The following is a 21,302-nucleotide window of genomic DNA, read 5'->3' on the forward strand; positions in this document are numbered from 1 at the left end:
GTTTCACTGAGCGATGATAGCGATGCCCTGGTAGCGATGTAGCAATCTCCACGAAGTGTCACACGAAGTCAGGACACGAAGTAGCACGACAGAAAGTGCATGTAGTTCGTAGATTGGATGGCAACGTAGCTTTTAACTGTTCAGTAAAAGACTGAAAGGTCTTAGATAAGCAATGACTTCGTTGACAGACCTACCAACAAAATGTCGCTTTGCCGTTTTGGAGGTCAGCGACGACGAAGACAAAGAGAAACCTCAAGGCCGGGTAGGTGTCAAGGCGGGAAGCGCAAAATGTGCTGACGCAAACAACGACAGAAAAGCGAGAAAGAAGCGAAGAAAGAAGAAAATCAAAGGAACAAACGACCAGGTAGTTACAACTGAGTTTTCTAAACTATTAATTATTGTTACTTTTGTTGAGTATTTCACTGAGAGTCTGAAACGGGCGCGGAGGGGTGTACGTAGATGAGACAAACGACATACAGTATGGGGCCCAGTTCTCGGCCGGGTCCAGTTCTCGGCCACTTCGTGTTTAACGCGTTCAACTTGATATAGAAAGCTCACACGTCGAGTTTACGCGGAGGTAGGTGAATTTGTTTTCCCGAAAAATTTGTTTGTTTACGGCTTCTTAAAATTCATGGATGTAATTAAACTGGGTATTGGGTTGGCTAAAATAAACAGAAAAGTACAATTCGCAGTCTTCCGATAGCCTTTCCTTCGCATTTTGTTGCAAAACACGGGCTCGGGTTGCCTGGGTACCGTAAAAATGTTCCAGGCATTGCGTGCTCGGTCGAACGATCGTAAAGTTGTTGTTATCCATTTAACACGCTGCTCCTTCATGAATAAAAAGGACCTATGAAGGTAAACGTAAAGCATATGAGGTAAGAACACCATAAACTGGAAGACTACAAGATTTCCCAATGCAAACTTCTTCTTTTAAGTGGCAAAACAACTTACCTTCTTTCACACAAGATGGCGGATGAAAGCCCGCAACCACAAGGCGAGCCTTCCCATGACCACTTTGCGCGCTTTTTCCCATGACCACTTTGCGCTCCTCACTGTTAAGTCGAGATTTGACACGGTATACAGTATAATCTCACCAAAAAATGGACATCATAAAGAGGCATGGATATATACGCGGGGACTCCAAGGATGCCTCCTCGGAGGGGGCAATTTAAGACTTCCCAGTAGCCATTTGAACGATTATTTCACATGGGATTCATTCCCTTAGTTGACCATCAAAGCATATTTCAGTCTCCATCGCCTGAAAGTTTACCGGTATCTGTCACAGTGCCACCTGTCGCTTCAAAGTTGCATACCTGCCAACCCCCAGAGTACAAAAATCTGTTGACATCTTGGAATCTTTTTGTTAGGATAACATTTAAGACAATGTATGAATACTCACTGAAAATCAGACCGAGAAATTTGATGAAAAACTTGGAGACTCCAAGGAAAACCTGGAGAGTTGGCAGGTATGAAGTTGGGGCCTTCTGCCTTGCAGAATGGAAACAAGCAGAATCTAACAAGAGAACTTTGCTGCTGGCATCTTCACTGCCAATCACTTCTGCCAGTTTGTACTTCTTGGATTCACATTTAATACTCTTGAGATGAACATGTCCATCACACCCAATGGCTTGGACAACCTCCTGTTGCTGATCCCTCTTACATACTGAGGAATAGGCATACAATGAGGTGGTGGGGGAGGGAGAGGGCAAGGCAGGCGGCAGCCCCCCCCCCCCTTTCTGGCAAAATGCTTGGAATTCAGGAAAACAAACCTGGAGAAAAAAATAGAAAATAAGCCAACAAATCTCAACTGAGCCGTTGTATCAACGGCTCATTTTAGACTGAAGAAGGGGTTTCCCCGAAACGTCTCTATTTTGTCAATAACAATAAATAAGCACTTTTCTAAAAAAAAATTTGTTTACAGAAACGTTTAATCCAAAGTGCTACACAGCAACACTTTATTTATCCTTATACACTGTCTGGCAAGATAAGAAACAACAGCCTGAGCTTGACACAATCAAGTCAAACGTGGATATAACTTACCGGTAATAAAGTTACATTGTTTTCCTAGCAGCAGTGTGTGCTTTACCGTAATGATTCGATTTAGTGCCCGGGGCGCTTATTTACTTTTGGCACCTCAAGGGAGGGCGCTTATTCGGGACAGGGCGCTTATTTAATTTTTTGAGAAACAACCAAATGTTCAAAACAAATTTTTAATAAATATTAAAATAACTAACAATAACAGAAACAGTAAGAGTAACAAATTGTTGAAAGTTCAGTTAATTTTAAAAGAATTGTTTATTGCCAACGAGGCAGCCAAGCCAAGAGGCGAGGCTGACTCGGCGGCAGAATCATAGAGCCGTGCGTGTATAGCAGAAAAAAATCTCAACTTCTGCGTAAGGGACTATTTTTAACCATATTTGGGTGTAAGTAAACCCCATATTTGTTTGGTATTGTTCTTCCCAACTGGTTCCCAGTCTCTCACTCCTTGCTAAAGAGCAAATGACCAAAATAGTGTCCACGCGGGTCGCTGTTAAAATTTTCAATGTGGTCATTCACCCCTTTTACGATAAATACACCTTTATGGAACTCTAAATGGAAAGAGAATACCCCACAGAATATTCGACCACAGAAAAAATGAACATCAAGGTCTTCAAAGCGATGAAATAATCTTTCGACTTTGGAGTCCTTTGATTTACGAAGAGAGACACGAAAATCAAAAGCAGACTGCTGACTTCAAATGGAGTTGACTTACGAGAATGCTGAAGTCGGGTAAATGCTTCCTTTTAGTGTTGATTGTGTTTATAGTAACTGTTTGACCGATGATTTAATCCCCAATCAAATACCGTTTATATTTTATTTGGCACGCATTTTCGCTCCGCGCAATACAAAGCGACGCTCACTAAAATTACTGCATGTCATACACGCAAGAAAGTCAAAAGTTTTTTGCTTACGGCAAATGTAATGTTTACTTGAATAAAAATTTTGTCTCCAAATATTCCTTGACCGTTTAAGTTTTGTTTTCTGTTCATATTTTTGCTTGGGAATCGAGTTTGACTGACACCGGAAACCACGCAAGAAAAACCGCTGGCACCCAGGGTAAGTTTTGTGTAACTGAACATGACACTTCGCATACGAAATCTGACCCATCCATGCTGGATGACTGTCTCTGATTACTGTAAAGCGTCTTACCAGTTTTGATTTTGGGATTTGATTTATGAGAAGTTCTTGAAATGCAACTATCCCTTTTGTGTTCGGAAACATTTTAACCATCACGTGTTGTAATTAAAAAACAGTGGTTTAACCTCATTAAATTTTATTGTCCACAGTCTGTGACATTTTTAAGGTTGAAAAAATTAAAAGATTTGTCAAGAGTTATCAATCTATCAAACACGTAGCCTGTGTAGCAGACATCTGTGTACGTTTTTTAGTGCGTTTAAAAGAGTGTGCGATCGCGAGAATACGCGCACTGGAAACTATGGCGCCTGCTACGCAGGCTATCAAACCGGTGTCATTTATGAACACCAAAGAAATAGCACTTTTTTCGCATATTGCCTAAAATACAATTTACCATATTTTAGGAAATTTTAAACAAATATAGTTTCTATCGAAAACCATTCAGCATCTGTTCTTATGAACAAACATGAGTATTTCGCTTGTTGGCACTTACCGATAGGTACAACTAGTTTTAGCAGTAAATATATACATGTACGGTACGGTGAATGTTCATGAGTTTATCTATTCGATGTCGATGACTTCAGTAGGGGCAGTTATCCACAATAGGGCGCTTTTTAGAATAGGGGCGCTTAGAAGAATGGGGACGCTTATTAGAATGGGGGCGCTAATTGGAATAGAGGTGTTTATTGACAAACACACATTCGAAGGGGTGTTAAATCGAGTCATTACGGTTTGTCCATCCCTTATGGTTTCTCCGAGTTTCGATCAAGTTTCATTGTTCTGTCATGTTCCATTCCGTCTCATTTCCAGTCTTTTCGTTGTATATACGACTTCGCTGACCAATGCGAGTGAAAACTTCTTCCAAATTTCGCCATCTTGGTTTTCATGAGTTCAATGTCGCTTCCCTCAGGATCAAGTATGTCTAAAAACCTGGAACACCGAGAGTTTTTTTTTCTTCAAGGTGAGAACAATGTTTAAAGAAATCAATCTCTTCATTTTTAAAGGGACCGTTTCACGTTGCTGCGCATGTACAAGCTATGACGCAAGCAAACTCACTTCTATTGTTTATAGACCAATTATTGGAAGCTATATGTCAATATGCAATTCCAGCGCGTAATTTGCCCGTGTCACAGAACTTTCGCGTAAGCTGGTCGATCGACTCGTCTGACTCGTTCAATCGACTCTCTTTACAATTTCAAAGCTCATGCTAAAAATATCGCCAGCATATTGGCAAATTATCCAACTGCCAGTGTTATTGTGTGTGCTTTAGGAAAGACAACTGGAAAGATGGAAGCAAATCGAATGATTTTCCTTGCGGCGAACTACACGTCAAGATACCTCATTGCTTTACTTTGTTTATATGTCCGGTATGATTGAAAAAGGCGTATAAAAGAGAAACGATTTTCAGTTCTCCTTATACTTTAAAGCTTGCACATTCAACGCTTTTGTTATGATAGAATTCTGCCAATCTCATGCACTTGCTGTGAAGATAAATCAACTGAAACGTACGTTCGAATTCGAATTGAGATGCGGGAAACTACAATCACAAAAACGTCGATGTGGACATAAGATTTCTTAGCTTATGCCGTGATCTAAAATAGTTGTACTCCTTGTAGCTATTTTCCGCTTTATGGTATCAACAATCTACCACTTTGTTTTGTTTTGCAAAAGAACTTTGTGATTGTTGTGTAGTGAGCAAACAATCTATGTGATCACTTGCGCATGTTTGTATCTTATCACGTCCACTATCACATCACACCTATAAATTTTGTTCAGTCGCATCAAAACACTGTTCATACCAACCCGTACATTCTACAGTTATAAATTCCAAATGACAGGTCCTTCTGTAAGCCACACAGACCGCAGCACCCCCAGATGATCTTTTAGCTTTTGATCTCAAAGTACCCTTGATAACGCAGAGGGGATCCAGGGGAGGGGTGAGGGTGAGCATTTTTGTTATTTTGTTGCAATGCTGCAAAGGGAGGAAGAACGGAATTTTTTTGTCATAAAAAATGTTGTGCACGTTGAGTACATATAAATTTCTCCCCGGCGGGAGAGACGTTCGACTGCAACTGCTAGTCTTCATCAGGCGATGGCGAGTGCGAGCGGGGATGTTGCCAGCGACAGAAGAGGTGTACAGGACCCGTGAATGGCAAGACATGGGGACGGAGACAGAACACGAGGACCGCCGCATGCACCCAGACCCGCCGCGAGCATACCAACACACCGGACCACCGGAAGGAAAGATTGATCGTGACTCGCACGTACACACGCCGGGTCAGAGGCGACACAAAGACTCACCCTAATAAATCAACAGGGACAGTGGGAAACGAGCATGATGCCACGATCAAAAAACACAAAACAGGAGAGACGCGCGGACCGCCGAGGGAGCAACGACACCAGCAGAGCCTGAGGACGATGCACAACAGAGCGGAAAACCAACATCACAGCGCAGCCGTGTGCTATAAGCTAACGCACAACCAGTCGACCATCGCCGAGAAGACAGCAGTATGCAGTCGAAACGTGCGATCTCCATCACACGTGACACGCGGAGACAAACGAAAAAATACTTTATTATTATTTTTGGCTCCGCACCCTAAGAGCCCGTGCCAGAGGCACAGGGCTGTAACCGCCACCAGACCATTGGCAATTTAAAAAGGAGTGTATAACCCCCCTTTCAGAAATTCCTGGATCCACCCCTGACGTCCTGTTGCCGGTCGATCTCGATATCGCCTACAAGACTCTGTATGTTAAATGGCATTTTCGTTGCCCAATTGCCTTAATCAGTCGACAAAACATCACTTACGGGTACTTGAGAAATAGCTGACTTTAATTTGTCTAAGCGGAACGGCGGATGGCGACGTTTAACGACAGATTCATTCAGATTTAACAAACAGTGACTACCGGTACTTTGAATTTAGTGTTGACCCATATGATTTATTCTAGAAGCTGTCACGTCACGCATGCGCATTGCTGTGAAACCCTCGCTTTAAGGAGGCTCAAAAACTTTTTAGTTAATGCAACAGTTTTGGTATTAAACAGATGCCCAATGATTTGATATCAAGTTATGATTATTTTCTTGATATTACAAGTTACCATAGCAATGATATACGTAACCTGTTTAAAAACACCCATATTTTTCGCTTCAAGTGTTTATGACACAAAAACGAGCTGGGTTTATGATGTAATAATGATCAGCATGTTAAGATACAACTTTTGGTAAAGTTTCAAAAAATTCTGTATTCAATTGTGGGTTTTGAGAAAATTAAAAGTCTAAAATGTTTTCCTTTTTATTCAGCTTTCAACAAATGTCACCATTGACATTTGTCAACAGGTGCGTCTTATAGCCAAGTATTTTCGCCCAACAAACTCATACGACCGCCATTTTCAGCCGAACTTACAAACAAAACAAGAGAAACGAAAACCCTTAATGTTGGTCATTGACTTTTAGAAGAAGGAAACAGGTATAAAAAACAGCAAGCCGTTTAAAAGTTGCAAAAGCAGTTTAATGCTGGTATTGACAATCTCAATTCAGGTTGCTGGCGAACTTGGGGCATGCAACTGTACCTTCTCACTGCCTGCGTGTGCCCAGCACACATATTTATGTCAAGCTTGTTTACACTTTAACCTGTTGACACGTCTCCACCCCTTGTCTGAGGGCAACAAATCGGATTCACATTGGTGGTGCTATTTCCTCCCATGTTTTAACAGCTTCTCACTCATCAAGGCCACAACATGGGTGCACAGTGCATTCTTCTTATCTACAGACACTTGCGCATCAGGCACAGACAGCTTTTTTCAAGGGCAACACTTTCACATCCCCTCCCCAGGGCACATCCTCAAACTTTAAGGCCATGACATTAACATCCTCAAGCTCTTAGCAATGATGATGGCCTTAGAGCTTTGGGCTCCAGCTTTTTGCTGTCAGCAGTTCATCACCAATTACGACACATGTTTTCCTGAACTATTCAATTTTGACATGCATATCTATCTCTTCCTCTGCTGCCTAGCTTTTCACCTATCCAAGGCCAGGTGTACTCTACTTCTTATGATCTTCAATGATCTTTTCAATGTTTACAGTTTTAATCTCATCCCGAGTGAATTTGTGTCGAAGTCATAATACAAAACACTGACTAGCCTAGCTAGTTCCACCCTTTTCTGTCCAGTGTCAGGACCATCAAATCAACGAATGAGCCATGTGGCTAACCCTTTTGGTTGTGAACTCGGAGGTGGTCTTCTAACATAAACTTGCTTTCTTTCTGCAATGTTAAGTTGCCTGGCGATTTAACATAAGATTCTTTTTTAGTTCTCTTCATATCTGCTTTGATGCTGTTGTTAAACTGTTTTAATTTGTGCTTCCTGCATAGGAGACACAAGCTGCTCTTTATAGGTACTTCTCAGGTAAGTCAAGAGAAATGACTTCAAATGACGATGCCTTGCAGCCAAATACCAAGAAGAATAGACTAATTTAACCTGTTCCAGGAACTGGAGATACATTGTGAGCATATACAGCTGCCTGCAGGAATTCTTCACAGCAGTTTTTCTCTTTTTACCTTAGTTTTTCTTTTTCCTTTTTTTTAATTCCTTTTTCCTTTTCTCTTTTTTCCTTTTTTCTTGTGCCAACAGCTAAGTAAGGTGACTGGACAGGTGAGAAAAAGCTAAGAAAGACGAATTCCAAGGGATACCTTGTCCTTTGCCTCGGTTTTACACGAAGGTGACTCTACATGTACTTCGGATCACGAAAGACAGTAGATTGGCCACGATGAAAACCAGCATATCGGGATCCAGCATGACAGCACTGCCATCTTCGATTCTGAGATATATGATTTCAACCGCAACGCTTTGAACCAACACTTTTGACAAGATAGTGATTGTGCTGTAATTGAAATTTTCCTTGAGAGTGTTTCCCACTTGAACTTGAACAAAATTCTCCATTTTGGTGTTTGATGACTGACGACCACCAAGCAAAGCTCACAAGGAAATGGCAAAAATGGCGCGAAATATGCCAGCAATGGTTACTGGGTATGTGACGGAGAGAGAAAAAAAGGAAAATTGAAGAAAAGGTAAAATGAAAAAGAAATAAAGAAAAAAGAAGAAAAATAGAAAATCCAAAAATAGGGAAAAAATAAGAGGTTAAAAGAAAAAAGGGAAAAGAAAGGAAAAAAGGAAAGAAAATATAGAAAATAAAAGAGAAGGTAAAAGAAACTAGAAAAATGAAACACAAACAAAAAATCAAAAAAGGAAAGGAAAGTAAATCAAAGTCTCTTCGAGATACCGACTTTTTTGCATGAAGTATGAGTCAAAGGTTTATCCTGTGCATTGTTCTTCGAACTATATCATTAGAGTTGCTTTGTAGTTTAGTTAAACAATTTCCTATCTTCGCGGAGGAAATGCAGCCATATAATTTTGTTAAAAATGGCTCGTCCGCGCCGGGTTTTTATACACATATCCCTCAACATTACACAAATAAACAGTGCAAATTTCACCGAGATCTGACAATTCTATACTTTAAAATTGCAAGGACCTTTCGAGGCAGTCGATTACGGCAGCGAAATTAGCAAATGAAACAGTAACATATGCGTTTGACGCTTTGTTTTTGCGACGCCATAGACCGCTGTTCAATGTGTTCAAGGCCGTATCGTTACGATTGCTCCACGAAAAGTATGAAAAACTACTGATATTTCCGACTACTGTAGGAGAAAACATTGCGCATATAATTGCAGCATAAACAAATCGATACACTCATGCTGCGTTTTGTCTGGGCTCTGCGAGGGTCGGATATCAAGACAGCTTCTTCGTTGGCTTAAGAAGGATTAAACAAAAGCCATATATACAGTGAATGCTTTCGAATTATATTAATTTTGAAGATGAAATACGAAAGAATTTTGCTGTCTTTGACTGAAATTCCACTCGAACTGCGTAGATACGATCGCATGTTGTAAAGCCGATTCATGCAACATTGCTGTCAACGCGAGGTCACGTCCCTAACGACCTAGGCTGATGACGAAATAGAATGGCGCAAGAAGCAACCAAATTTGGCCTAATTTTTAACCGCTCCTAAGCTAAAAGAAGCCCCCATCTCTTGCATTTGTTTTAACTTCAATAATATCTTTGAAAAGAGCGAGTTGTTTTGGTATGGCTTATTTTTGACGTTTGTAATTTTTAAACGATGTAAATGCTAGTGATTATTTATTCGTGTTTTAGCGTTAGTTACGCAATCCATTGTTTGTGCGACGCTTTTTATAGATCGCCTTTCAGACACACGTGCGTTGAGATAAGAAAGCTGACATGTCACTTTTAAAATTGTTATATAACATTTGTAAATGTGACAAGTCACGTTTTTTCTGCGAGATCGCAAGTGATCACCCACAGCGGAAAGTAATCCCTTGTTGAGAAATTAAAATATTCCCTTGAGAAATTAAAACAGTCCCTTGAGAGTTAACAAGAATGTGGTTCCACATTTACCCCCACTTAACTGCTATTCTCCTTCATTTTGCTTGTAAACAAGCAAAAAAAGTCGAAAAAAGGGGGAAAGTACAGAATAAAATGATCAAAGATTAATAATTAATGGACTATCAAAAAATGTGAACTAAAGAGATATTCAGTTTTACGGACCAAACTAACCAAGCGAAAAACGAAATGGCGAAAAGTGCCATAGATTTTATGGGAGGTGATTTCAATATTTTTTTTCAATGAAGCTTTGCATTGTTTCAGTGAAGGCCTTTAACAGCCTGCAATATTGTTAATTGCTTCATAGAATGACCAAGAAATAGACAACAATGAGCTGAGTGCAAATCATGAAGACTGGAACACATGGATGCAGAAGGATGAACAGGTTTGTTTTGTACCAAGCTTATAAGAGAAATTGGAGGGCTGTTGCTGTGTAATCACCATTGTGTTATTTCTTAGGTAACTTTGTTTGTTTCAAAATAATTAACTAAGTTAAAAAGGAAAAGACTGTTCAGTGTCAAGTATTACCATATTTTCTTAGTAAACAAAACAGCTGGCGCCCTATATATATATACTAGTTATGCAACGCTTTCGAGTGGTATACTATGGAATATCCCACGAGTCACTTGTATTTTCTCGGTATACACACGAGCCTTTAGGCGAGTGTGTATACCAAGAAAATACAAGTGACAAGTGGGATATTCTATAGTATACCACGAGAAAGTGTTGTGTAACTATTTTATACCATGCCATAGAAAATACGCATACTAAATTTCGTCGAGAATCCAATCGCAGCGCACGATGGGAAGGTTGGGTTGAATACCGTTGAATATACAACGGCTTTCCTGTATTATGATTGGCTGTATTTTCTATGGCATGGTATAAAAAAATCTCGATGATTTGGTAGTGCCGAATGCAATATGGAAAATTGAAAGTATATGTTTTATATATTTCGTTTTTTGCTTTATTTTACTTTCAGAAAAACTGTTCACAGGCTACTTGTATTCTTTCCCAGGTGTTCCTTTATCTGCCGTACACGAAGTCTTGTAACTACTTTTGTCGTCCTTGAAAATGCGATAACATGAATTTTGTTTTTGTTTGTTTTACGGCGGCACGATGAATATGTTTAATTTAATTAAGTTACGGTTAGACTGCACGAAAGACGATTCTCAAAAACTAAAGAAACAAATCTAATCAAAAAACATATTTTTCGACAGGTTTTTTAAAACGCAGTACAGCTAGGATATTTGTTTCCTGGTTATCAGGGGTTCACGCCGAAAATCCCGGTGCAGTTTTTGCATACCTAATTACGAAAGCGCTGTGAAAGTCTCAAATCTAATTTAATTGATTTGCGGTTTTTACTTGGCGCCAAGAAGTCTGCAGGAAGCCTACCGCAAACACGCAATACAAGCGATGTTCATGATAGTTCCAGAAAACAACGTAGACTAATCTGCGCATGCGTTGGTGTAAATTACGTTGATTAGTACCACAAGGAGAGCAAAGGGTTTCTGAAACAAATATATACGTTTGAGATCTCATATGAAAGTAACGTAGATGTGCTACAGGTTTTACCTAGGGGTACGGTCAGGTGCTCCCCACCCCCACCCCCCCACAGGAATAATTAATTAATTGATATTAATTATTTAATTGGTGATTAAAAGTTTACACTGTAGCGCTTTAGGGGTAGCGGACGACAGCCCCACCAAACCATCACAATAGTGCATTCTGCACTAAAAAGGTACATTACCTTTGTATGAGCGAGAATTAAAATCTTAAAATCAATTCTAATATGAAAAAATAACTGGGATATAGAGCAGAGATATCTTTGTCCTCCGAATAGGCTATGTTCTAAGTATGCACAAAAGCAGTACTTGAGTATCAGTATAAGAAAATAATAATTATAATAATAATAATAATAATGAAATTATTTATATGGCGCAGAAGTGGCATCTATTTATTATTATTTTAAAGAGGATGGCACAAGACAGTAGGCCTTGCGCACGATGTTGGTGTACAAAGCAAAATTAGCAAAAATCGAAAGCAAAATTTGTTTTATAATTGCTGTAATTTACATGTTATCTTCCTTATTCTCTTCAAATATGTACCATTTTGAAGCTTATTTTATGTAGTTTCTTCAGGTCTTACTAATGTCTTGAAAACGTTAGAGCTTTTGCCTGAGGGAGTGAAAGTATGAGGTTCACTCACGTCAAAACTTCTCAAGCTGCGTAACATTACGGTCCAATTTTTCGCTTTCAAGTCACCGGCCCGATTTGCTCTTTTTGCCGTTTTTGCTAATTTGCCTTTGCCATATCGCGCCTTTTTTGCTCCTTTTGCCGTTTTTGCCAATTTGTTTTTTGCCATATTATCACGCCCTTTTTGCTGTAATGTTTTTTTTTTTTTTTTGCCTTTATTGCGTATTTTGCTTTTGGGCTATTTATATCGGTTCAAGCAGCGCCCTGGTTCAAGACAACATTTGAGCATGATCCATAAAATGAGCGAAAATGTGCAAGCTGAAAAGATGAACAATGAATTAGCTGCTGTAGTAAATTTTTATTCCAACTAGCTAAATAACTTAAAAGTCCACTTCAAAACTACAAAATTAAAAATAGAGATCACTATAAACCTTGACTGACTATTCACAACAATAATAAAATTTTATCAAATTTTTATAGCTTACAAAATTAATTTTCACCGCTGAAGCTAACGCTTCGCACAATTCGCATTGGTATTATATATTATTGAAATACAAATCTCTGAAATACATTTCAAATAAAGTGACTGACGATTGAGTGAATATGCGAAGAAAGTGAGAAAAATGCGCCCGAAATATATCAGATTACCATCTACGAGACGAATGTCTGCTGTTGTCTGATGACATCTGATGATAATATCTATTTCAAAACATTTTAAGCCTAAAATGTCCAATATAGGTGTACAAATGAAGGGAACTTGAAATAAACTTTATTTGTGATTAACTTTCATTGAAAATGAAGCGAACAAACTGCTTTAAATCAATGTTTTTTCCAAATTCCAAGCCGTGAAATCACGCATGCACGCTAATTTGATTACTTCACACTTTGCTTATTTTTGGCGACGGCTAGCATATTTTCGATAGGACCGATAGCGATTATTCATCCACATTGAATACAATTAACTTCATGGACAAATAGAGCAAAAAAAAGCAAAAATAGCGTGTGTATGAAGCGAACAAACCGCTTCAAAAGCGATAAAATATTTTCAAATTCCAAGCCGTGAAATCATGCATGCAACTTCACATTAATTTAGCTTACAGAATTGTCAGTTCCAAATCGATTCCAAAGCGCCTATTTTTCTAAAAAAAATTATGTTTTGTTAGTACTTATTCATTCACTGTCCGAAATTTACTGACTGCAAAGAAGAAGCAAATAAATAAATTTTTATTACCACTGCACAAAATTGTTTACTACGTGCCAAATTAACGTCTTTGGGAACAACGACGTCGGCCAGAGTTTTCAAAGAGCAAAACTGGCACAAAGAGCAAAAATTGGAAAAGAATGAAACATAGCAAGGGCGTGAAAGGCAAAATCACAGAGGGCGTAAAACGCGCGATTGGCAAGACACTAAAAAATGCAACGTTTATCAAAGGCAAAAAGTGCATGAAGTGCGTGAAACGCGCGAAGAAGGGCGCGATGAAATGAACATGTTTTGAAATTAGATTTTTGTCTCACGCTACTCTTTTTACAATATCTTTTTTGACAAATAAAAGAAAAAAGAAAGAGTAATACCATTTTACAGCAAAATTAAAGTGCACATCGAAAATACCTTCTTCCATCAACTTGGTTTGACAGAAAAGTTTAAAATAAAACAAAATGCTTTCCGCTGTCGGGTGAAAAATCGGGGGCAAAACAACATTTTTTCGCTAACTCGTTTTGACAATTTTCCTCTCGCTTTTGTAAATAGACCTTACCAAGAAAAAGAATGTCACTTTCTTAGTGCACATAGACTGAAGTTTTATTCTGCCAAGTTTTACGATAAGAAATCTAGCGTGAGACAAAATTTGTTACGCAAATGTACGCCAACTCCGTGCGCAAGGCCAGTATAAATTATTGATGAAAAATGACATTTTATCTGTAAAATTGACAATGTTAGTCTAGGACTGAAAGATGAACTGGTGGGTAAGATCGAGCTTCATTTAAGATGATTTTTCACTTCAGCTCAAGTATCAATCTGCTAATCAATCAATCTGGATTAAACAAGTTTTCCCCAAAGTTGGACCATTGTCTCTTGTGTATATATTTGGGAGGTAATGCAAAAATTATCAAGATAGTTTTTAGTGCAGAATGCACTATTGTAATGGTTATGTGAGCTGTCGTTTGCTAAACTGCTAAAGCTCTAAGGTGTAAACTTTAAATGTCAATTAATCAATAAATATCAATTAATTACCGTAAACACCCGCGGATAAGCCGCACCCGCAGATAAGCCGCACCCTGAGTTTAACAACTCAAATGTTAGAAAAAAAGTTTTTTGAAAGTAAATCAAAGAAAATCCAAAAACGAGTCAAAAATCCAAAGTTGAGTCTTTAGGAAGTCTTCTTTATCGAACGTAAACTCAATGAACATTGAAACAGAAAATACTTCAGTCTTACCCACAATTTGAGCTCTTTAATATAATGAAAACCAACTTTGACATAATTTTTTATTACGGGTGATCTTTTTCTGGCATTTGTTGACAGGTATTTCTTCATTCAACGCAGTTTTTCCATAGATTTTTGTGTCGCAACAACAAGACCACGCGTTTGCGGAACGTTCTTAGCTTAGTAACCAGGCATCTGATCGGACGCGAAATGTGGGACTAGGGCGAGAACGTAAAGCAAAACAAGATGGCGATGGAGGGTTTCGTGGCCATCATATCGACAAATTAAAGAGATTTGGGAGCCATCTATTGCAGATGAACTTGTTGCATGAAGAGAGTTTCGTAATCAGTTCGACAAATTTTCCATCAAAGTGCAAAATGAGAAAGAAACAATTGCCCATCTTACTCGTGAATACTCGTGGTATTTTCTCGCTCGAAAAGTATCAATATTACTCATAAAGTTATAGGCCATATGTCGACACTGCAAACAGTATAGGAGCTGTCAAACTTGCAAAAGCAATGACCGGTACTCTCTTGTAGTTTTATGTTATATTCATTTACATAATTTTCCATAATTAGCATTAGTTCACGAAAATTTACGGCACCTTTTCCGAATGTTCCCGCAGATAAGCCGCACCCCCGCTTTCGAGCGAAAAATTTTGGAAAAAAGGTGCGGCTTATCTGCGGGTTTTTACGGTAACTAATTAATTATTTCTGTGAAGGGGGTAGTGGATGGGAACACCTGGCCGTATGCCCACGGTAAAACGCAGTGTTATAATTGGTTTCAATAGTTAAGGAAAAACAACTTTCGTCGATGTCGCACTGTTTTCCAAAAAAAGTGTCAAGTTACATTTGTTTTTGACAAAAAACAACAGTGTCGTGTTACATACGTTTAGGAGAAAAACAAAAGCATCATGTTACATTTGTTTGCACAGGTTAGTGAAAAAATGTCGTTTTGCCCCCAATTTTTCACCCGACCGTGGAAAGCATTTTTTTAATTTTAAACTTTTCCGTCAAACGAACTTGATAGAAGAAGGTATTTTCGAGGTGCACTTTAATTTCGCTGTAAAATGGTATTACTCTTTCTTTTTTTCTTTAGTTTGTCAAAAAAGATGTTGTTAAAAGAGTAGCGTGAGACAAAAACTGGATTTCAAAACATGTTCATTTCATCACGCCCTTCTTCGCGCGTTTCACGCACTTCATGCACTTTTTGCCTTTGATAAACGTTGCATTTTTTAGTGTTTTGCCAATCGCGCGTTTTACGCCCTCTGTGATTTTGCCTTTTACGCCCTTGCTATGTTTCATTCTTTTCCAATTTTTGCTCTTTTTGCTAGTTTTGCTCTTTGAAAACTCTGGCCGACGCCGTTCCGAAGACTTTAATTGGTGTAGTGACAATTTCGTGCAATGGTATAAAAAGATAAATTTTGCTTCTAATGATTATAGCTCCGTATCAGTCAGTAAATTTCAGACAGTGAACGAATAAGTACTAACGAAACAAATTTAAAAAAATTAGGCGCTTTGGAATCGATTTGGAACTGACAATTCTGTAAGCTTGTAAAGTCGCATGCATGATTTCACGGCTTCAAGGAATTTGAAAATATTTTATCGCTTTTAAAGCAGTTTGTTCACTTCATGCACACTCTATTTTATATTTTTTTGGCCCTTTTTGTCCATGAAGTTAATTGTATTGAATGTGGATGAATAATCGCCATCGGTCCTATCGAAAATATGCTAGCCGTCGCCAAAAATAAGCAAAGTGTGAAGTAATTAAATTAACGTGAAGTCGCATGCATGATTTCACGGCTTTGAATTTGGAAATATTTTTTTCATTAAAGCAGTTTGTTGCTTCATTTTTAATGAAAGTTAATCACAAATTAAGTTTATTTCAAGTTCCCTTCATTTGAACACCTATATTGGACATTTTATGCTTTAAATTTGAAATAGATTAAGACATCATCAGATTTTATCAGACAACAACAGACATTCGTCTCGTAGATTGTAATCTGATATATTTCAGGCGCGTTTTTCTCACTTTCTTCACATATTCACTCAATCGTCAGTCACTTTATTTGAAATGTTTTTCGGAGATTTGTATTTTAGAAACTAACCTAGCTGAGTAGTTTTATTAATGGGAATTATACGAAGCGTTAGCTTCGGCGGTGAAAATTAGTTTGGAAGCTATAAATATTCTGACAGTACACATGTATTTACGCCGCAAAATGTTATTGTTGTGAAAAGTTTGTCAAGGTTAGTGTTCTCTAATTTGTAGTTTTGAATTGCACTTCAAGTTATTCAGCTAGTTGGAACAAAAATTTACAATAGAAGCTAACTCATTGTTTATCTTTTCAGCTTGCACATTTTGCTCATGGATCGTTCAAATGTTGTCTTGAACCGATATAAATAGCCCAAAAGCAAAATACGCAAAAAAGGCAAAACAAAAAACATTCCAGCAAAAAAGGCATGATAATATGGCAAAAAAGCAAATTGGCAAAAACGCCAAAAGGGGCAAAAAGGGCGCGAATGGCAAAAAGCAAATTGGCAAAAACGGCAAAATGAGCAAATCGGGCCGGTGACTGGAAAGCGAAAAATTGGACCGTAATGTTACGCTGCTTGAGAAGTTTTGACGTGAGTGAATCTCATACTTTCACTCCCTCAGGCAAAAGCTTTAACTTTTTCAAGACAAAAGTGAGAGCTAAAGAAACTACATAAAATAAGCTTCAAAATGGTGCATATTTGAAGAGAATAAGGAAGATTACATGTAAATTACAGCGATTATAAAACAAATTTTTCCTTTGATTTTTGCTCATTTTGCTTTGTACACCAACATCGTGCGCGAGGCCTTTTAATTTAAATTAATTAGACTCAGAAGAAAAACAAAAGTATCATGTCACATAAGTTTGCACGAAAAGTAAAAGTATCGCATTTGCTGCTTAAAAAGTCTTTTGAAATTCAAATTAACCAAAGTTAAGTATAAAACACGACTGATCAAATGATTAAAAACTTCCTTTACTAAAAACATTGTACTCAACCTGTGGCCCTATATGTGACGTTTCAATAAGGGAAATCTTTCTCCCGGATGTAGGTTGTCGCATGATTTAGTTGTTACGTTTGGATTTTCAACATCTTACAAGTAAACATGAAACAGTGTTTCAGACTGAAAGGTGAACTTATTTGACTTATTCTTAAATGCTGTCAATTGATTGGCCATATTGCTTTCTGCACTATCCTTTGAGCCGCTGAGTTGTTTTCATACGTGATTGAAAAGCACCTTTGTGAGTTTAATCAAAGGCTCATTGAGCAAACTCGTGAATTGTTACAGTGAATTGATACAAAGTTGGAGTAAAAAGTAGTTTAGTAATTAAGCCCTTATTACTTTCCCTTTCCAAAAAAAGACATTTAAGAATAAAAAGAAGCGATAAGAAAAGAGAACGACATTTTGTTGACACCATATGACTCATCATTATCAAGGTAACGGGTCAAAATAAAGTTTAATGGCCAGGATCTGGAATATGTCGAAAGTTTCACTTATCTACCTAGGCAGTATTATCACAGTCACTGGAGGAACTGAGAAGGATGTGAAGTGCAGAATAGACTGGCGTTCAACATGCTTAGACCAGTCTGGAATGCCTCCTCGATTTCCACCAAAACCAAGTTGCGCATCTTCACTACTAATGTAAAAGCTACACTTCTCTATGGCTCTATCAAAGCTCTATCAAATAAGCTTCAAAGCTTTGTCAACAAGTGCCTCAGAAAGATCCTCAAAATTCACTGGCCAGAAAAGATCAGTAACAAAGAACTTTGGAGCAGGACAGGACAAGAGCACATACAGGCTTGGATATAAAGGCCACATAATAGGAAATCCAGGCACTGACACCACCAAGCAGGCCTTGAAGTGGAATCCGCAGGGTAAAAGAAAGGTGGGAAGACCTGCTAAGACCTGGAGAAGATCAACTGCTAGGCAAAGCTGAAGAAAGCTAACATCAGCTGGAACGCAGCAGAGAAGGTGGCAGCACATATAGTTTGGTGGCGAAGCATTGTTGACGCCCTTTGCTCCACGAGGAGCTTAAAAGAATAAGTCAGTATCAAGGTAAATTAGATTACAGAGTTGAAGCTATACATAGGGAGAATAGAATGAAAAGATCTTTGTAAAAAATTAACACAGACAAAGTCTGATTACGTGTTAAGTTTGGGTTTTATGTTCCTGATGTAGAGCATCTTGTAAATCAAACAAAGCAGCTTTGTGTGACTTTTCTTTAGAACAGTAAACTGGTCTTAAACATTGTGATCTCTTTCAAGTGCTGACCAATTCAGTGATGCAATGAAAAAGATGTCGGGTTGTGTACCCAAGATAATCTGCATTACACAGATTACATGAAAATTGCAAACAACTTAATGCTGATTGATAAGGCGATGTTTGGCTTTAACCACTTTGATGTCGTTAATGATTTTTCTGCCATGCATATTTATGAGTTAGTGAAAAAAAAATTGTGATGGAAGGTAGAGCTCCAGACACTCACAAATCTCACAAGTCTTAAACCAATTCACTTCTCGGCAACTTTGTCGCCGCAGCACCCAAGCGGACACTGCAAAACTCATGTTTACAAAGTTCCCGGCAAGAAACTCTTGCTTTAGACTTTTATACTGCTAGGCTCGTACCACCTTCGTTATTACCACATTCTTCTGGAGCGCTAAACGGCACTATTGTACAAAACAAAGGTAGACACACCCCTCAGTTCTTCGAGAGATGCTGTCAACTTACGGGTATTCAGACTTAATGATGTCCTTCAACCACCTGGCAGTCGCACTTGTGCTAAAACTAACTTTCAAAGTCTTTGATTTTCGGGATAAAACGGATGAATCTAAAAAATGAGATGAGACACGATGCGCACAAAGAAACATTGTTTTCAGAACTGAGTTTTTGTACTTGTTATGCAGAATGAGGCTGTTGTTGCTTTTCTTTGGACATCTTTTTCTGTTTCAAGTTGTAATTCACTTCTTTTTCGTTATATTCATGCAGGTTTGCAAAGCATCAAGCGCCCTTAAGCCAAAAGTACCTGACTCTCCATTTGTAATTCTTTAAATCGTACGAATGAAACAGGCTGAAACTTGGCATGAAACTTTGAAATATTGTGTTCTACATTTAGCGCTAGCTTGACAAAATGCAAAACAAATCAACAGTTTTTTGCAAGTTGCATTTATATCATTTGTTTGATTTTCTCAATATTTTGGCACAAAATCGTCCAGCTTTATTGATTCCTAAGATTTGATGTTAATCTCTGACCTTTAATCTTTTGCACACATGTCAGTGTTGTGATATCACCCTTAAATGGGGTGGGTATTTGGTCAAGATAGGTATCACATTTATGCGGCAGTTCAATCAGACAGAATAATAGAGCAGTTTTGAGAGCAAAATTAACAAGTCGCTATTTTGTAAATATTATCATGTAGCTTGCTGTGAATGATCTTTAACTGTTTGCCAACTTGTAAAAAGGTCATTACAAAAAATTACCGTAAACACCCGCGGATAAGCCGCACCCGCAGATAAGCCGCACCCTGAGTTTAACAACTCAAATGTTGGAAAAAAAAGTTTTTTGAAAGTAAATTAAGAACATCCAAAGTCGGAGTCAAAACTCCAAAAAGCTGTCCAAAGTTGAGTCAATGAACAGTGAAACAGAAAATACTTCAGTCTTACCCACAATTTGAGTTCTTTAATATAATGAAAACCAACTTTGACATATTATGGGTGATCTTCTTCTGGAATTTGTTGACAGGTATTTCTTCATTCAACGCAGTTTTTCCATAAATTTTTGTGTCACAACAACAAGAACTTACGTTTGCCGAACGTTCGTAGCTTAGTAACCAGGCATTTGATCGGATGCAAAATACATGTATGGGACTAGGGCGAGAACGTAAAGCAAAACAAGATGGCGATGGAGGCGTTCGGGTTTCGTGGCTATCATATCGACAAATAAAGAGATTTGGGAGCCATCTATTGGAGATAAACTCGTTGCATGAAGAGAGTTTCGTAATCAGTTCGACAAATTTTCCATCAAAGTGCAAAATGAGAAAGAAACATTCGGCCATCTTACTTGTGAATACTCGTGGTATTTTCTTGCTCGTAAAGTATCAATATTACTGTTAAAGTTATAGGCCACTGTCGACACTGCAAACAGTATAGAAGCTGTCAAACTTGCAAAAGCAATGATCGGTACTCTCTTGTAGTTTTATGTTATATTAATTTACATAATTTTCCATAAATTAGCATCAGTTAACGAAAATTTACGGCACCTTTTCCGAATGTTCCCGCAGATAAGCCGCACCCCCGCTTTCGAGCGAAAATTTTTGGAAAAAAGGTGCGGCTTATCTGCGGGTTTTTACGGTACATTGTGATATATTAAAATAATTGCGTTTCATTGAAAAAGAACTAAGCTTCAGAAAATTGCTCATAACTTACTAGACAAATCTTGCTTGATGGTCACAAGTTTTGTGATTTTACATTATTTTGGGATTTTACTGACAGGCTTTAAAAATTTCAAAAAATCGCTTACACACTGTATTAATGTTTTCCTTTGCAAAAACGCATTTTAAAAAGGGACCTGTCAGAGCAATAAATACCCGCAGGCCACCTTAAATGTGCTTGTTATGAAAGTGATGTTATAGTTAAACTCAGCTCTAGACTCGGAGGGTAGTGCAGAATGCAATATGGCCAATCAATTGTTGTAATAATTTCGCTTAAAAATAAGTCCAAATACTTTTCAGTTTGCAGCGCTGTTTTCTGTTATTTGTAATACCGGTATGTTGAAAAACCGATCCTGATACATTTCGATTTTGACATGAAGCAAATCACAAAACCATATTGTGACAACTTATATATGGGGGTAGGGTTTCCCTTATTGAAACGTCACACACGGCCGATCAGTTGACGTTAAAGTGCAGGTGTTTAGTCAAGGAAGCTAGTTTTCAATCATTTCAACCGTTGTTTTTATGCTAACTTTCGCTAATTGAATTTCAAAAAGGTTTACTTTTCGTGCAAGTGTAGGCAACACAATTCTTTTATTTTCCTCTTA

At 38.1% G+C, this 21,302-nt stretch overlaps 1 protein-coding gene and 1 long non-coding RNA gene across 2 annotated transcripts in view; one reads left to right on the forward strand and one right to left on the reverse strand.

Annotated features, from left to right (window-relative positions):
- Window positions 1-57: 57 nt before the first annotated feature.
- The window catches only part of LOC144658702 (G kinase-anchoring protein 1-A-like), a 77,143-nt gene continuing 55,898 nt past the window's right edge, over window positions 58-21,302 (forward strand). The window contains exons 1-2 of the mRNA XM_078519181.1: window positions 58-364; window positions 9,932-10,009. Coding sequence (XP_078375307.1) covers window positions 173-364; window positions 9,932-10,009 — 270 coding nt within the window. The 5' untranslated portion in view covers window positions 58-172. The remainder of the gene's footprint in view (window positions 365-9,931; window positions 10,010-21,302) is intronic.
- LOC144658937 (uncharacterized) lies at window positions 14,124-20,635 on the reverse strand. The gene is made up of 3 exons (XR_013571805.1): window positions 20,325-20,635; window positions 19,964-20,086; window positions 14,124-14,283 (listed from the first exon to the last, which is right to left on the reverse strand). It is a non-coding gene; the product is annotated as an uncharacterized LOC144658937 (long non-coding RNA).

Source organism: Oculina patagonica, chromosome 1 (assembly GCF_052425735.1).
Source record: "Oculina patagonica isolate OP01 chromosome 1, crgOcupat, whole genome shotgun sequence".
Taxonomy (NCBI): Eukaryota; Metazoa; Cnidaria; class Anthozoa; order Scleractinia; family Oculinidae; genus Oculina; species Oculina patagonica.